Raw genomic sequence first — 17,294 nt, forward strand, 5'->3', positions numbered from 1 at the left:
CAGCCCTGTTGGTCCCCCTCATGCTTCTCCAGTTTCACAAGCTTCCTCTGACTTGTTTGCTTGCTGCATTAATAAAACAGCCATCTACCCTCAAACAACCTCTCCCTGCTGAGACAGCTCATATATTCTTTCAAGGCTTTATTGAAAATACACAGACCATTCATTCCCTGTCTTAATCTGAAAGGGAAAACAGGGAACTGTTGACCCTTTGTCCCTGACCATATCTGTCTCCTTTGACCCTGCTCCCTAGACACCCCTCCTGCCTCTGCTACCTCCTCACTAGCACAGTTGTGTGGGTGCTCTAGGGTAAGTATCTCCATTCTCTCTTGGGGGTGGGGGGCTGGATCCAGAACATAGAACAAGATAGTAACAGAACAAGAGATTGAAACAAGGCTTTTTCACATATATGCAGTTACTTGTTGAGTAAGCAATACCACTAAGAATTCCAGTGTACTAAGTTCTTAACATGGTAGAAAACTCTGGGGTGAGACGTGTTTATAGACATTGCATCAGCTCATTAATCAGTATACCAACCCTGTGAATCAACTACTGTAATGTCTCTAACAGACATCCAGCACAGACAGCTAGGGAACTGGCGAGTGCATGATTAAGCCAGTAACCAAGTTAGACTTCCTATCTCATCTTGAGCCTCCCTTGTTTCTCCCCAGCAGCATAAGGTCCAAACTAAAGTTGACTTCCCAGTGTCCTGAACCTCTGAAGGTGACCTCAGGCACCTGCTGGTCCAGAGACTCCATCTGTTTGGGGCAGGGATGAAATGCAGCCTCTAGCATACAACCCACACAGCATCACTTCAAGCCTATATCTCATCCTATCTCCACCCTCTCCTCTTCCTATCACACCATGTGTCTGCTACCATGCCACAGACTGGCTGATTGTCAGCTTACTGTCACTGTAACAGATATCAGAAACAATCAACTTACTAAGAGAAAGGGGTTGGTTTTGTTCAGTTTCCACCACTAATCTAGAGACCAAGCCTTGAATCCCTGGGCATTTGGAAGTTCCAGATCCAAGTTTTCCAGACACTGATGACCCCTGCACTTCCAAGACTGAGAGGTCCAATGGCTATCACGTTGTGATCTTCGCGGATGTTAAAGATGGCATGAGCACTGTGGAAACCATGGAATGCTTTAGATCCAGTAATGGCAAGACTAGCAAGGAGCTCACCAGGGCTGCCAGTGGACAGTCTGATATTGTGCCTGGGTGCATCCTAACAGCAGACTGTTCTCCTGTAGCTCAGGAGAGCGCTCCTCAACCCCATCTGCCCACAGTACCTCACAGCCTTTGTGTTCTTGCTGCAGCTCTGTGAGCTCCATATTTTCCTCCTTCCCCTCTGTGATGGTTTGAATGAGAATGGCCTCCATAGGCTTATGGATTTGAGTGCTTGGTTCCCAGTTGACAGAACTGTTTGAGAAGGATTAGGAGATGTGGCCTTGTGGATAAGTCGTGTCACTGGGGGTAGGTAGGCTTTGAGGTTTCAAAAGTCCATGCGAGGCCCAGTCTCTGCCTCATCACTGTGGAACAGACTGATATAAGCTCTCAGCTGCTGCTTCAGCACCATGCCTGCCTGCTTGCTGATATGTCAACCATGATGGTCATGGGGCTTACCCTCTCAAACTGTGAAGCAAGCCTCCAATTAAGTGCTTTCTTTTATAAGTTGGTTTGGTCATGGTGTCTCTTCGAAGCAGTAGAACAATAACTACGACACCCTCCAAGTAGATTGCAGAATTAACTTTATGATTACAAATAACTAAAAAAGAAATTTCTAGACACTAACAATAGCATATTCCACATCCTGAAATGTTCTTTTTATATTCTTTCCTAAATCTTCTTCGTATAGACCAAAATAGGGATAGAGGGGGTTAGAAGGAGGGGAGATGACACCTATATTACTTAAATCACATATGTATGATTAGCTTATCTACAGGATTGCCAGATAAAATACAGGATGCCTTACTAAGGTGAACTTAAGGTGGAGATATTAATGTACTAACACAACAAGTATTTTTTTCTGAAGTCTACATTTTGGGGCATCCTGTGATGAATCTGGGAACCCGAGGCACAATCTAGATCTGCTACTTATGGGCTGTGTATTGCTGGGTAGGAAACTTAGTTCCTTGATCTCTTCACCTCAAGGATGTGCATAATTTCTGAATGTGCTTTCTACAGCCTTGTTAGAGAGTCAGATGATGTCTGTAAGGGATCCAGAAGCATTTTGCTGTTCTGTAAGCTATTTTTCATCTGGGGACTATTTCCCTGTGATTGTATCCAAGGAAAAGCACTAAGTAATAGGAGCACCACAAAGGAATGACAAGACCTCTACCCCAGAACTGTAGAAGACTTGAAACAAGCCCACAAGTCATTATCACAGAGATGAGATGAGATGAGTGTCACACATGTAAGATGTGTGTGAGAGGCAACAAGGAAGTGTTCATTTGCCCAAAAGGGAGGATTCCTCTGGTGTGGTCCGGATGGAGCAAGGCACAAGGCAACAAACATCTTCTAAGCATGGGCCAGTCATATTTTAAGAACAGGTGACAGAAAGCCAAGTGTGCCCAAGGCTCTTCAGCAGCTCATAGACCAGTGGAGCCAGCAGATGGTACACGCATCCAGTGCCACATGTACTAACAGAGGGGGTATTGCAAGTGCCACATGTACCCATGGAGATGGCGCATGGTCTCCAAGTAGTACAGAGGCTGGAGGAGGAAGAAAGCAGAGGGGGTTAAGAGTAACAGTTTCTGTGATAATGACCTAAGTCTTAAAGAAAGACCAGGAGTTAATAAGGCCAAGAATGGCTTCTGGGGTAAAAGAGGAAGATTATGGGATCCTGCCTACAGTAGACTTGTGATAAGGATTCTCTCAAGAGAGGGAGCATCACAAAAACAGACTACGGTTGAGAAAGAGGAACTGTCCAGTTCAGCTAAGGCCTCAGAGAAAAGGCTGAATGCCTTGTCACACAGGACCAGCCATGAGTACATGAGCAGATTCCTGTAATCATCACTTTGGAGCAGTGGAGCGGAGAAGGCAGTGGGATGGAGGTCTTAGGGGGAGGGCAAGGCATATAACCCAAGCTAGGAACAGTGACTTCCCAAACCAGGAAGCATGTGGGAGTAGAAAAGGAGAGACAAACTAGAGCCAGGCTCCAGAGACTCAAGCAGGCTGTCAAGCGGTGTGACGTGAAGAGAGTGGAATCCAGAAGGCAACTCTAGGTGGATGACTGTCTTAGTTACTGAACACTGGGGCCACTTCCCCAAACAGAATGTGGAGAAGAAGGAACAGGTATTGCAGCAGAGATGGGAAGTTTGAATCAGACATGCTGAGCTATAAAGGCCAAGGGCGACTAGATCATGATGACTCTGGGACTAGAGGTGTGCCTCACTGGTAGAGTGCTTGCCTAGCACGCATGAAGTCCTCCCTGACACTGCATGAAACCCGGCATGGTGGCACACTCTGGAATCCCAACACTTGGAGCAGAAAGGTCAAAAGTTGCAGGTCATCCTGGGTCACTCGTAAAGTGAATTCAATGCCAACCTGGGATACCTGAGATCCTGTTGGGCGTGGGAGTTCTAAACTCAGATTCCTGCCTCAGATGTGTTTTATCAGCATAAAGATGGCAGCTGAGGACACCTTTGAATGCATGGTGTGGAGAATGAGAAATGCCAGGCATGAGCAAACCTAGGGAGGGAGTCAAAAAGAAAGAGCCAATGAGGCTGGGAAGATGACTGATTGGCTGGGTGGGGAGGAGATAAAGGGCTTGCTACGCAAGCATGAAGACCTAAGTTCAGATCCCAAACACCCATGAGCAAAGCCAGGTATGGAGGAATGTGTCTAGCCTCAGATCTGGTCAAGAAGGGGTATCAGAGACAGTCAGATCCCAGACTCTATCGTAAGCAGCAAGCTCTAGGTTCAGTGAGAAACCCTGTCTTAAAAATAAGGGAGTCTGCTGGAGAGGTGGCTCAGTAGTTAAGAGAACTTGTTGATCTTGCAAAAGAAACATGGGTTCAGTTTCCAGCCATGACTTGGTGGTTCACAACCATCTATAACTCCAGTTCCAAGGGATCTAATACCTTCCTGACCTCCACAGGTACCATATACATGTGGCACACATAAATGCACACAGGCAAATATTCACACACATAGTACACACACACACACACACACACACACACACACAAGAGGGGGGATTCCCAAGGTCAACCAGTCTGAAACTCTCATTGTAAGCAGAATGGGTTTAAATTCCCAGCACTCTTCCAGACTCTGCCTTCCAAGGTATATGCCTAATGTTTATCAACATTAGAGTTTTTTTTTACTTCCTAATCCTACCACCAGGGCCAGTGGCTTGTATTCCTAATGTTTAGAACAGGACTTGGCATTTAGTAGATTCTCTATACAAATTTTCTAGGTGAACATTTGGATAGCACTAGAAACCTACCCTGAAAACCAGGTCCACCCTATCTTGATATCCTATCCTGCAATTCTGCATGCTGGCCAATAGATGGCGTACCCATATAAGTGAGGAACATAGCAGCTGGCGTTACCACGTGGCTCAGAGACTGAGAGGAGAAAATCACAAAAGTGACCAATCAGTGGATCCGACCTGTAGAAAACTGCATCCATTCCCTTAGCACCAGCCACAAACCTGTCCCAGCCTGTGCTTTCTGGACCTCTCCAAAATTCAGGTTTGAGGAAAAGCAGAGAGATGGGGATGGGAGTGGGATGGAGGGAGGCCAAAGCTTCCTGGGAATTACAGGGTCTCGATGAGAGCAGGAGGGCCAGAGGCTGATGAACAGGGTTGAGCTGCAGGCGCATCTCTGAGAGGCTCTGACCCTAGGAACACGTTAGTATACACCAAGCCTCAGTCTGGGCAGAGGCTGATGAAGAGGTCTGAGCTGCAGGCGCATCTCTGAGAGGCTCTGACTCTAGGAACACGTTAGTATACACCAAGCCTCAGTCTGGGTGTATACTAATTCTGATGCCATCACCTCCAGCTCTATGATTCTCTCTAAGCAGTTTACCTCATGAGCTCAGTTTCTTCACCTGTAAAAGGGAGATCTTAGTAGATCCTGCTTCAAAGGACATTGACAATGACACAAGAAACAGTTGACATGGCGCCTTTCACATAATCACAAAGCAAAGTTGGCATAATAACCTAGTGACTCTTTATAAAGCCCTCGCCTCGTTCTTTATGACATAAACCTAATCTTCTTAATAACCCTGCAGGATAAGTATTTTTTATTACCCCACTTCCCAGATAAGAGGGCTCAATTTATCAGGTTGTTTAACTTGTCTGTAATAAAAAAAAACACTCGTAAAGTGAGAGTCTACGCCAAGTTCAGCCCAGCAAATACACATGCCACATTGTGTCCTGTATTACATGTGCTGTGCTAGGTGTAGAGGATCCAGGACCAGCAAAGTTACCTGGAAGGGGAGAGGCAGCTGGCACAGATATTTTCCTAGGACAAGCCAGATCTTGAGATGGGAGGGAGCCTGGAGTACTGCAGAATAGAGACAGAAGCTACTTGTTGCAATTGGAAGACTCTGGAAAGATTGATTGAAAAGAATGGCCTCTTAGCTAGTCTTAAAGGTTGGGAGGAGAAGGGGCAGGAGAACCTTTACATCCCAAGCTAAAGAGATGGCACCTTCTCGAAAAGGTCCCCTGACTTTAATGCAGGCAGTGAGCGATCTGCCTGTTCCCTAACCTAAGCTAAGAAAGAATGGAGCCAACAAAAGGATGGAGAACCCCAGAGCTGTGTTCATTGTCTAAACCTCCAGCCTCGCACTTATCAACCTGCAATTTCTTCTAGCAGATCCCTAGAGCAGTGATCCTCAAGTATGGATATGTGCAAATGTCCCAGGTCCTTTAGCAAGCTCACCAGTGAAGATGTAGCTTCTGGATGCATTCGGGCATAAACCTTGAGTTCCTGGGGTCTCGTTGTCAGCCCAAAGAGAGGAGTTGTCTGGCACTACTCACTATAGGATCCACAATCCAGGACACCAAGCAGGCATAGGAAGAACACAGGAAGCAAGGACCATGGAGTGGGAGAGGGCAGAAAGGAACACTGGCTAACCATTATATAGGACAGTCGCTGAGAGAGGACGAAGAGTCTGAAGATCTTTTAACAGTTGACCCCAGAGACCTCAGCTGTCCTTCTCCAACTTTAGTCAACACTGGGACTCATGGTATAATCCCAGGCTGCTCTCCCCAGTCCTTCCCCAGAGCTGCCAGGGCAGGAGCTGGGTGAACCCCTGAAAGAGGACGTCTAAACTGTTAGCAAGCCTATACTCCCTCAGTCAAACATCTCTGAGCTTAGCCTGCAGCCTCTCTCTAGCCTGTGAATCAGGCAAATCAGGTTGCTGCCTCTTCTCTGCTGAGACGCCTCATGCCCCAAGGAGACAGGCTAAGAACCTTTCGAACATAAACCTCCTCAGCCTCAACATCCTTCTCTCTACAGACTAGAGGTTCCTCCACAGCTGTCCAGCCAGACCAAGGAAGAACTTTTCCCACTACTCCCCCTAAATGTACCCTGAATGAGCATGCATGTGCACACACACGCACACACATGCACTCGCACACATGCACATGCACACATGCACACACACATACACACACATACACACACACACACGTACACATGCATGCACATGCACACATATGCATACATATGGGATAGGAAGGTAGGCAGGGAGGGAAGGAGGGAGAGAAAGACTATAAAAACATGGACCTCATAAACCAGTGTCTGTGCTTCCTGCCAAGAGGATCTTTCATTTATTCAACAAAGGTATATAGATGTCCCTGTAAGTTGGGTACTCACCTAGGCACAGCAGTGCCACCAGGACCATGGCAGATAAGACCTTTCCTGTTCTTTGCTGTTCAGTCATGAAGAAGATAAAGTGAAAAGTGCAACAGAAAGGCATAAGGCTGTTACACAAGGTGGCCAGGTCAAGACCCTCTGAGGAGACCTGCTGAAATGGCACCCTCGTGGACCCTTAGGGCTGATGGGCCAGGGCCTGGGAAGATAGGTGGACTGGTGTCTTAGAGGTACCAGGGATCATGCGTGAAAGTGTTTGTGGGGAACTCTGAGTGCAAGTCGTGTTTCCAGTACCGTGGGGGAGCCCTAGAGAATTTGAGGTAGAACAGAAACAGGATCCCTTCAAGTTTTACGTAGACCTCTCCATTTTAGGATGGAGAATTCACTGCTGGTCAGTCAAAGATCAGCCTTGTCAACGCCTAACTTCTGTGAGTCCCCCCAACCCCCACACTCCCAATGCTGGCTGAATGCAAGAAGATGGCCTGGCTAGCTTCCCACCCTTCCCACTGCCACACAGAGCCTTCTGTGTGGATGCTGCTGACTCACAAGGCAGTTGTGCCCAGATGGCTGTCTGTGGAGCCAGCCATCTGGGTTGACATGATATCTGAGGAATTCCTGGAAACCCAACCAGGAGTCCACTTGGGTGACCAATGGAATGAAACATCCTTAGTGTTACCCTGAGACAGTGAACCTGGGCTGCTCCAGGGGCACAGGATGGTGACCAAGCTGGTAAATCAAAACCAATGAGTTAAATGAGCTTGGCTCTGTACAATTATCAGGCACCAAGGCAGTGAGCTGACAGCAGCCCAGAATGGGGCAACCTATTCTCCAACCCTAGCCCTATCCAACTGATGTTGCAAGGAAAGAAATCTTGGCCACAAGTTCCAGCTCCAAGTTCAAGGCCATCTCAAGGATAACTATAAGGTTCCATGGTGCTTCTAGATGCAGAATCTTGTTGAATGGGATGAGGGGTGGGGGGGTCAGAGGGGAGGCTAGCTTAATTTTTCAACAAATAGAAGCTTTACTTGCCTAGATGTGCCTTCAAATTCCACTCTTTTCCTTCTTACTCCCTCCCTGATAACCTTGGGCCAGCCTCTTTCTCTCTGGCCTCAGTTTCCTTGTGTCCATGTAGATTGGACTGTGTAATATCCTCCCCATCCTATCCCTCCAAAGAGATGCCCTTGTTCTTGGCAGCAGAGCTCAGAGAGGGTTTTCAGGGGCTCCTCACCCACAGAGGGTGAGTGATAGATGTCTCACACTGCCTACTGGAAAGCAGGTGCCAGAGAAAGGACATAGGAGAGGAAGAGCCCCACCATAGGTGCTACCCAAACCCAGGGTAGCAGAAAGGTCAACTACAAAAAGCCACCACTCCTATGATGGGGACCTGAATGAGAGGGTCTGCTCCCCTCTGTTCAAGGGGCCAGCTGGGTGAGGTATATATGTTCACTCCAGCTGGCCCCGTCTGAAGCAGGCTCAAAACTAGAGACTGCCTGGGCTCCACTCAGGTCTTCCCCAGGCCCCAGTCCCCCAACAGTTAATGCAAATTTAGTTCCTGACTGACATCAGGAGCAACACCAAAACAGTCAACTATTTTTATCTCCAGATTAATCACAAAAAGGCTAACGCTTCCACCTTCCTTGTGATTAAAAATTAGGAGACCAAACTCTATAGTGGTTCAGGATAATAACCAATCCTGTGAGGGGATGTATGAATAATGCATCTCCAGGCCTGAGCTTCTCTGAGACTTCCTCCCCTCCCCACATGGCCCTAGCAATGGGCCCCCATCTGAATGGAGAGGTAATGAGTACCCCCCCAACATACATACACACACATCTCCCATCTGAGCTACAGCTGCCAAGAGCGAGTGTTGATTTCTATTCAGAGGATGGCCCTCAAACATCCTCCCTCCTCACCCACCCCACCCCACCCACCGCACCCCCACCCACCCCTCCCACCCCCATCTGGTGTGCAGCGAGGCGAAGGCCAATCAATAATGCATGGCTACATGAATAACCAGCATGATAACCACTTATTTGGGAAGATGTAATCAGGACCCATTCTGAGGGTGGATGTTTGTGTGTGTGAATGTGTGTGCGTGCCTAAGAACTCCCACAAACACAGCCCTTCTCCACTCCCAATTCCCCTCATCCCAAATTCTGCTAATGCAATCTCCTCAACACAACACTGCTAAAGCAAGAAGGAGGGGAGGTATAGGACCACCAGATGAGTCTAGGAAGAGGGGACACACACACACACACACACACACACACACACACACACCTGCACCTTGATCAGAATATAGAACAGCTCTATTCAGCTAAGACAAAAGCCCAGAGAAAATCCGGTACTCAAATGTGGTTACTGCTCCACATCCTGCCGGAAGCTTTAAAAGACTTGATGCCCAGCATCCAGCTCCAGGCTCTGGGGTCTCAAAGATCAAAGATCATGCCAGCAATAAGACTGAAGAAACTTCCTCAGAAGGTTGCCAGTCAACCCCTTGTCTTGTTTCAATACATGCCAATGCTAGAGGGAGTGTTCACACTCTCTACCTGAAGACACTGACAAGAAGAGGGGATATCTGCCTCACTGTCATCCTCTGACCCAGGACACCCTCTGCCATCCATGTCTCTTGACTCATTGCTGCAAGGCAGAGGATGCCAAAAGGGCCAAGTGGTCCTTCAGCTCTGGGACCTGATACTTTGGTCCCAGCCCAACTCGGGAGTGTGAGTTCATCTTTCTTGTGCATCCAACAAGGGGATTTCTACTACTAAGAGCTGAGTAGGACCACCCAAGTTTCCACAGAACACTGCAAATCCCAGCCCTCACTGCTGGAGGGGCCCAGCTCACCCCCCCCACTGCAGGAAGCTGAAATCCCTTTCATCAGTCACTAGCCACACCCCCATTGATGGAAACTCCTAATTAACCCCACTTTGCTCTCCAGCCACGCCCACAACAAGGAGACCACAGGCACTAATAAGAGGGTACAGTGGGCACAAGCAGTTATCTTCAGTGTCCAGCCCATACCCGCCTGTATCCTCTAGCCTGGCAGCTCCAGGACCTCCTGGAGAGGCCTGGCTTCAGAGCTATGGGCATGGAAGGTCAGATAAGGCCAACTTCCTCACTGGGCCAGGATCTTTTTTGGCATCCTTGGCATCCAGAGCTAGTTTTGGTAAATGAGTAGTCCCATCTCCAGAGTCCTACAAAGTTGAGATCCCTCAAGGAATGGTTCCTCAGAGGTGTAAGAACTGAGCCAGACTTCTGCCAGGACCAGATAGGCAGAAGAGGGATAACCAACCTGAAGGCTTACTGATTTGGATGTACTGGCCTAGCCAAACATTGGGTCCTCCTGTCTGTTAGTGAAGTCCAATGGACTAGGTGAGGGTCTGACAGAGAAGAGGAAGGCAAGCAAGTTCTGAGCTATAGCTAGAAGCCACAGAAGCCACAAGCAAGGGTGTTTGCCGAAGGTCAAGCTGGAGGGATGGCTTGACCCTAAAAGCCGATAAGAAGACCTTTGCTGACCACCCACCCACCCAACTGCCCTTCATTCCTTAGAATATGCAAAGTTCCCACCTCCACTGTGTCAGAGGAGTCCCTGAGCTCCCTCCATCCTCTGGGGATAACTGAATCGACCCTCCAGTAGGAGAGATAGAGGTTCCTCAAGGGACAGTCTCTTCAGATGGTCTTTGTCTTAGTCAGGGTTTCTATTCCTGCACAAACATCATGACCAAGAAGCAAGTTGGGGAGGAAAGCATTTATTTAGCTTACTTCCACATTGTTGTTGATCACCAGAGGAAGTCAGGACTGGAACTCAAGCAGGTCAGGAAGCAGAAACTGATGCAGAGGCCATGGAGGGATGTTCTTTACTGGCTTGCTTCTCCTGGCATGCTCAACCTGCTCCCTTATAGAACTCAAGACTTCCAACCCAGGGATGGCACCACCCACAAGGGGGTCCTACCCCCTTGACCACTAATTGAGAAAATGCCCCACAGCTGGATCTCATGGAGGCACTTCCCCAACTGAAGCTCCCTTCTCTGTGATAACTCCAGCCTGTGTCAAGTTGACACACAAAACCAGCCAGTACAGTCTTCACGGAGCCCTGCCTTCCCTATGGTTTGTCCATGGAGCAGTAAAGGCCTGGGAAACTTCAGTATGCCCAGCAACAGCAGCAGCACAAGAAGCTGTATGTCCTTAGTCAACTCTTGATGTCTCAAAGCTTTCTCACTGCATAATAATTGATTCCCACCATACCTGCCCATCCTACAGTGTGATCTTCATGGGAATCAAAGATGGAGCCAGTGGATGTCTGTGAAGATACTTCAAGGCGTGGTGCTCTGTGTTGGCCCTGCAAGGGGACTTGTTCTACAGGAGGGAGACAATCCCATGTCCTTCCCTTTTTGGCGCAATGGTTATCTGATGGAGCCACCAATCACCAGCCCCAGTGTTATATGTAGGGGGGAAATAACCTCAGGTTAGGGAGGTTCCTTCTGAGTGGGGATGAAGGTTCAGGGGCTACTGTGAAGGGTAGATATCAGAAAAGGCCAGGAGTACAAACTCTAAAGATCCAAAGACCTGTTCTGTCACCTGTGATGGAGGGGGCCAGCCCACTTAAGGGTCAAAGACTGGGATTCTAGCCCCAATTTTGCCCTGCATTCACCATGTGACCTTGAGCAAGTCTCTTGGTGAGCTTCTGTTTCCAGGTCTTTGTAATTGGGTTAAAAATACTGTTTTCCCTGCAAAACTATTGTGAGAGATGCTACAAAGCTTGGCAAAAAGAAAAGAAGAAAAAGATGTTGGGACTGGATTGATGGTTTGGTTATTAAGAACAGGTACTGTACTTCCAAGGACCGGAGTATGGTTCCCAGTGCCTGCATCAGGTGGGTCACAAGAGCCTGTAACTCTAGCTAGCTCCAGGGGCTCTAGTGCCTCTGGCATCAGAGCTGTGGCACTTATGTCCAAGCGCATGAATATGCACAATTAAAAATACAACTTTTAAAAAGTATAAAAATAAATCTTTTTTTTTTTTTGGTTGAAAATAATAGTTCTACGGGTTCCTGCTACTTCATTTGCAAAGCACTGCTTCCAGGGCTGTGAGGCAGGCTAGGGATACGAGCCAGTCACCACGTGTGTTTATTCCTGACATGACAAAATGAAGAACAGCCATCCTTTCATTATTGTTCCTATCACCCTAACACAGATACTCCTTATCAAATTACAGTAGTTATTGCCCATTATCCTCTGTCATGTCAAACGGAAGCCTGCCCCAACTTAACGTCTCTTCTTCTCTCCCCACAGTGCCACCAGATGACCCCATCATCCTAGGGGGGCCTGTGATCAGCCTTAGGGCAGGGGACCCCCTCAACCTTACCTGCCACGCAGACAATGCCAAGCCTGCGGCTTCCATCATCTGGCTACGTAAAGGAGAGGTCATCAATGGGGCCACCTACTCCAAGGTGAACATGAGGGAGGAAATGGGGGTGCGGGATGGACAATGGAACAAAAGATGAGGGAAGGTTAGGGTGGTGGTGTCAGGTGCATGAGGACAAGTTCTGCCTCTCTTCTTGTGAAAGTACTTCTGTTGCTTCATTTTCCCCGTGTGTGCTTGCTTGCTTGCTTGCTTGCTTGCTTGCTTGCTTGCTTGCTTGCTTGCTTGCTTGCTGCTTGCTTGCTTATTGCTTGCTTACTTGCTTGTTTGTTTCATTGGTCATTCCCCAGTCCACAGGCTGTTTCTTCCACTAGCTTCGCCTCCCCAGGCTCCCCAGCCTGTTCCCCAACTAGGATAACTCTAGGTGAAAACCTTAGAACAAGGTATGGTCAGAAGAGGAGACTTGAGGCAGAAGCGGCCAGGCTAGGATTGCCATAGCTAATAGGTGACCCTCTGAATAACTGCCTAGATGCCACCTCCCCCACCAAACTCCTTAATTGAATTGTAAGTCTCAAGAGAGTACTGATAGAGAGAGCCTTTGGAAAGTGGTTATGTCATGAGGGTGGTGCCTACATGATTGAAGTTAGTATCCTTATAAAAGAGGCCCAAGAGAGAGCCCTGTCCTTCTCTCCATGTGCAGACACTGTCAGAGGACAGCCACTAACAAACAGGTATCTGGCCTTTGCCATACATTGGGTCAGTCTGCCCTGGTCTCCGCTTCCTAGCCTCCAGGACTATGAATAAAACCAACTTCTGTCGTTCTGGTCTCCAGCTTTTAGTGTTGTGTTAAAACGGCCTGGATGGATTAAGACCTGTTTCAGAAAATACAGTAAGTTAATGTTTCTCCCAAGTGTTGCACAGACTACATTCATAGCAACAAATCGTACATTGTTCATCTGAAGTTCAAGGTTAATAGGTTATCCTGTGTTTTGATTTGCTAAACCCAGCCTGCTTTCCTTAGCTGCCTGCTGAGATGCCTGCACAGAGACCAGGAAAGACTAAATCTAAGCTCTGTACCGTGAAGTGCTTACCGATGGGGCTGTTTTTCTTTACCTCACACGGTAGCACCCTGAATTGGCCCCTGCTGTACCCTGTTGCTTTGGTTTTTGAGTTTACTTGTTTTGACAGCTTTCGATCTTGGGATGTGAAGGCGGCCCAGGCTAACTAGTCCCCCAAAAGAGTTAACAACTTATTTATTCTTCAGCCCATCTGGAATCCACAGCCTAAGCTTACCTTTTTCTCTGTCCCGTAGTCCAGAGCAGGATCCTCAGGACCAGCAATCAGAAATATCAGATCTCTCTACAGCCCAGAACCCACTAACGCTATTCAAGCTATCCAACCCTAAGCCTATGCAGCCCCTACCCTGCCTCATCCATCCCTTTTGCCACACTCTCCGCTCCACTCCCAGTGGCCTGGTGTGGCATGACTTACCATGTCCCCTCCTCTTGTGAACTGTGAATAACAAACCAACTCTACTATGGTCATGGCTTCTTCATGTGTTAGCCTCACTGAATACAGCCAGAAATAACCTATGCCACATGCCTCCCCAGATGACTTTTATGCCATCCCAGGTGGAGTATACATCCTGCTGAGACTTCCAGATGAAGGAGACCTTGGAGGTCCATTGTCCCGAGCTCATTTTATCTAGAGACAGAAAATTGGGACCTTGAAGGGTTGTGCCTGGAGTGCTCAGTTGACTTCTAGCAGCACCAAGACTAGAGCCAAGATCTCTCACCTAGGTTTTCTTCCTTTTGGGGCCTCTCCCAGGACAGGCTATGATCCCTATGGTCCCCCCAAAACACCACCAGATGCTATATCAAGGATGCCACCCAACACGGCTTCTAGGCTCTGAAGCTGGGCTATAATCTTCCAGGACCCTGACTCAGGACCCTCAGTTTCAGAGGGTGACAAGGTGCATGCTTGTTCTTTAGTCCTGATCCCCACTGGCTCCTCCCCGTGGGTCCTAAAAGGAAGAAATGTCTTTCCCATCAGCAGAGGATGTGAAGAAAGGTCATTCCTATTCCAAGGATGGTTCCTTCCCATCCCAAATTGGCTCTGCTGTCAAAAACCACTGATCAAAGCTTGGCTTAACACCTAGGTCCTGGGGCCAGATTCCCAAACAAATGCTTTGCTTGGGCCTGAATTGACCCTAGGAACAATGGTTTCTCTTGGGAGATAAGTCCTCTGCTCCCATCGTGGGTGGAGCCTCACTGGTGAGGATGTCAAGAAAGACAAACACATGGCCCAGGAGCCAAGGTCATCCAGGGGAGGCTTGGAAACAAAAGGGTGTTTCTATATTAGAGGTGCCTGTCCAGGGTCTTTCTAAAGCTAGTCCAGCTTGACCCTCTCAGGATACATGAACAGAAGAGGATATGCCTTATCTAGTGGAAACAGGGGTCAGGGTCACCCTATGAGACCTATTCCAGGGCGGCCTATTCAGAAGGCCATTCTCTCCCACACCATGAAGACTGCTCAGCAAGCCTGGCACATTGCCTTTCTGGAAAGGAGACTGTGTGCGTTTCCTTGCCCAGTTCTACCCTTATTTGGACCGCAACAAGGAGAATGGCAGCTGGGCCAGATGCCAGACCCTGAAGGTCCCTGCCAGGCCCTGCTCTCTGTAATCCTAGGCAACTTATTTCCTGGGCTCAGTTTCCTCCTCTGAACATGAAAGAGCTGGAAGAGACACTCAGGAAGTGCTCCAGCTGTGACAGGCTGCAAACCCATGGACTGGACCTTGATAGGAGGAACAGCCTTGCCCAGGGGAACTGAGGGGCTGAGACTGGCCCCAAACCCCATCTCCTTCCAGGCACTCAGCCAGGCTGTTTCTCCTCCAGAACTGCAAAGACAAGTGTCATAAGCTCAGTAGTACTTCTGACTTACTTACAAAGGCAGAGTAGCTGGGAACACACAAATACATACCACCACTCAGACAGGTCCACAGGGAAGCCCTCAGGACTGGCAGATTTGGATCTACGGTCTTCAAGATTTGTCACATGGTGGTAGTTAAGCACACTGATACTGAAGCTGGGTGGCCTAAATTTGATTCCAGGCTCCTCCAACCCTCTAGCTATGTGATCTGAACTTAAATTGTCTGTGACCTCTTCCACAATGGCTGGAACCAAGAGCAAGAAACCTGCCTTGGCAGGCTGAGCCCAAAGTAAATACAGCCATTGGGACCATCATTGGTCCTCTGGGTCCTCATACCTGGCCACCTGCATTGTCTAGATGGTGTGGTAGTGTCCAAACAGAGCAGTCCACAGGGTCCAGCATGTCATAATGTTGGCTCAATCTCTCTGTCTCAATCTCCCCAGCTAAAAAACGGGATTGATAATACTCATGGCCACTTGTTAGGGTGACCGCAGGCAGGACTCAAAAGAAATCATACAGCAAAGTCCCTTGCAGGGTTGATGAGGTTACCTTACACTTGCTGCCAAGCCTGACTACCCAAGCTCCATCCCCAGGACCCACATGATAGAAAGAGAAAACTAATACCCACAAGTTGTCCTCTGACTCCCACATGCGCACTATGACATGTATGTGCCCACACACAATACATAAACACACAAATAAACAAATGCAAATCTTTTATTTTTGGTTTTGAGACAGGGTCTCACTATATAGCCCTGGCTAGCCTAGGCTTTACCTTGCAGACCAGGCTCGCCTTGAACTCAGAGAGATCCACCTGCCTTTGCCTCCCTATCACTAGGATTCAAGCTGTGCATGACTGTGCCCAGCACATGTAATTCTGTCAAAGTTCCTTGTAAGGAGGATCACACAAAGGCTCTGTGTTTATTATTTTTCTCACTACTGTGACAAACTACCTGGCAAAAGCAACTTAAAGAAGGAAGGTTTATTCTGGTTCAGAGTCTGAGGGTAGAGTTCACCGCAGTGGGGATGTCATGGCAGCTGGCGTTGGATCCCATCTATACAGCGCTAGGGCAGACTTCAGAGCTTCTCCCTGAGGCCAGGTACTGGTGTAAGCAGCTTGACTGTATGGCAACTTTGCCCGCCAAGTCTGTTGAAGCAGGAGGCTGGGGGTGATGAGGGGACTGCCTCTCTCCTATCTCTTCACAGGTGTTCTGTCCTGGGAATCTGGGGAGGGGGGGGCAGTTGGTATTCTCCCTTGTTCCTCCTGGGCCTGATACAAGAGTGGGTGTCACAGGGCACGCATCTGAAGTGCCAGCAAATCTACAAGTCCAGGGAGGGAGGAACTGGTGATAGGAATGGAAGAGGACTACAGGCTTAGTCCCAAGGTCAACCTTCCCTGGAGTTCTCCTCTCAGCCCTTCTGCTGCTTCCCCAGGGAGGACGACTGACCTACTAAGGGCCAGACAGAGATAGTTTTGTTTTAGGAGATACTGCCTTCCACTCCCCCACCACACACACACCTTCTTTGTTTTCTCCACTTTTGAGCTCCCTGCCTACTAAAGGGGCTGTCAGCCTGCCACCCCCTGCTCCCCACTGGGCGTGTGCTAAGATGAGCTCCAAAGACCTTGCCCAGGAAGGAGATGCTAGCTCACTTGCCCCAGGCCCTCACTCTCTGTGGTACACACTGTCTCCTCCAGCCACTCCATCACATTGCATCTGACTCATTAAATTTAGGGGGCCCAGAATCTTACCCCTATTCTATGTTATGTGATAGCCACCTATGCGCACCTTCTCTATGAAGGACATCTCTTCTAGCTCTAGGGCAGAAGGCTGGAGGCACTGTCTCATGTTAATGACACAGTACATACCTATGTTATCCACAAAATTCCTGTTCAGTCCAGATAACAACAGGTCTGCCTACACGGATCCCTCAAATGTCTATAAAAGGGGAAGCAGAGAGATGATTTAAAAAAAAAAAAAAAAAAACAGCAGGTGGGGGAGGTGAGTGGGGAGGAAGAAGAGAAAAGGCCTTGTTGCCAGGCAATCGGGCCTGCTCAAGGCCTCTCCAAGCTGTTTGCATATCAATGAGCAGCCCGTATTTAGCACCAGAGTTGGGGCACCCACACACACTGCCTTGCCTTCAGGCTGCCCATCTCTGAGGGCTGTCTGGCTTTCTAC

General features: G+C 48.5%; 1 protein-coding gene across 5 annotated transcripts in view; it reads left to right on the top strand.

The window, feature by feature from the left end:
• Kirrel3 (kirre like nephrin family adhesion molecule 3) overlaps positions 1–17,294 on the top strand; it is a 553,650-nt gene that overhangs the window by 495,824 nt on the left and 40,532 nt on the right. For all 5 annotated transcript variants that reach the window (XM_031344058.1, XM_031344060.1, XM_031344059.1 and 2 more), the window contains exon 5: positions 12,120–12,277. In XM_031344058.1, coding sequence (XP_031199918.1) covers positions 12,120–12,277 — 158 coding nt within the window. The remainder of the gene's footprint in view (positions 1–12,119; positions 12,278–17,294) is intronic.

The sequence above is a fragment of the Mastomys coucha genome, unplaced genomic scaffold (assembly GCF_008632895.1).
Source record: "Mastomys coucha isolate ucsf_1 unplaced genomic scaffold, UCSF_Mcou_1 pScaffold23, whole genome shotgun sequence".
NCBI lineage: Eukaryota > Metazoa > Chordata > Mammalia > Rodentia > Muridae > Mastomys > Mastomys coucha.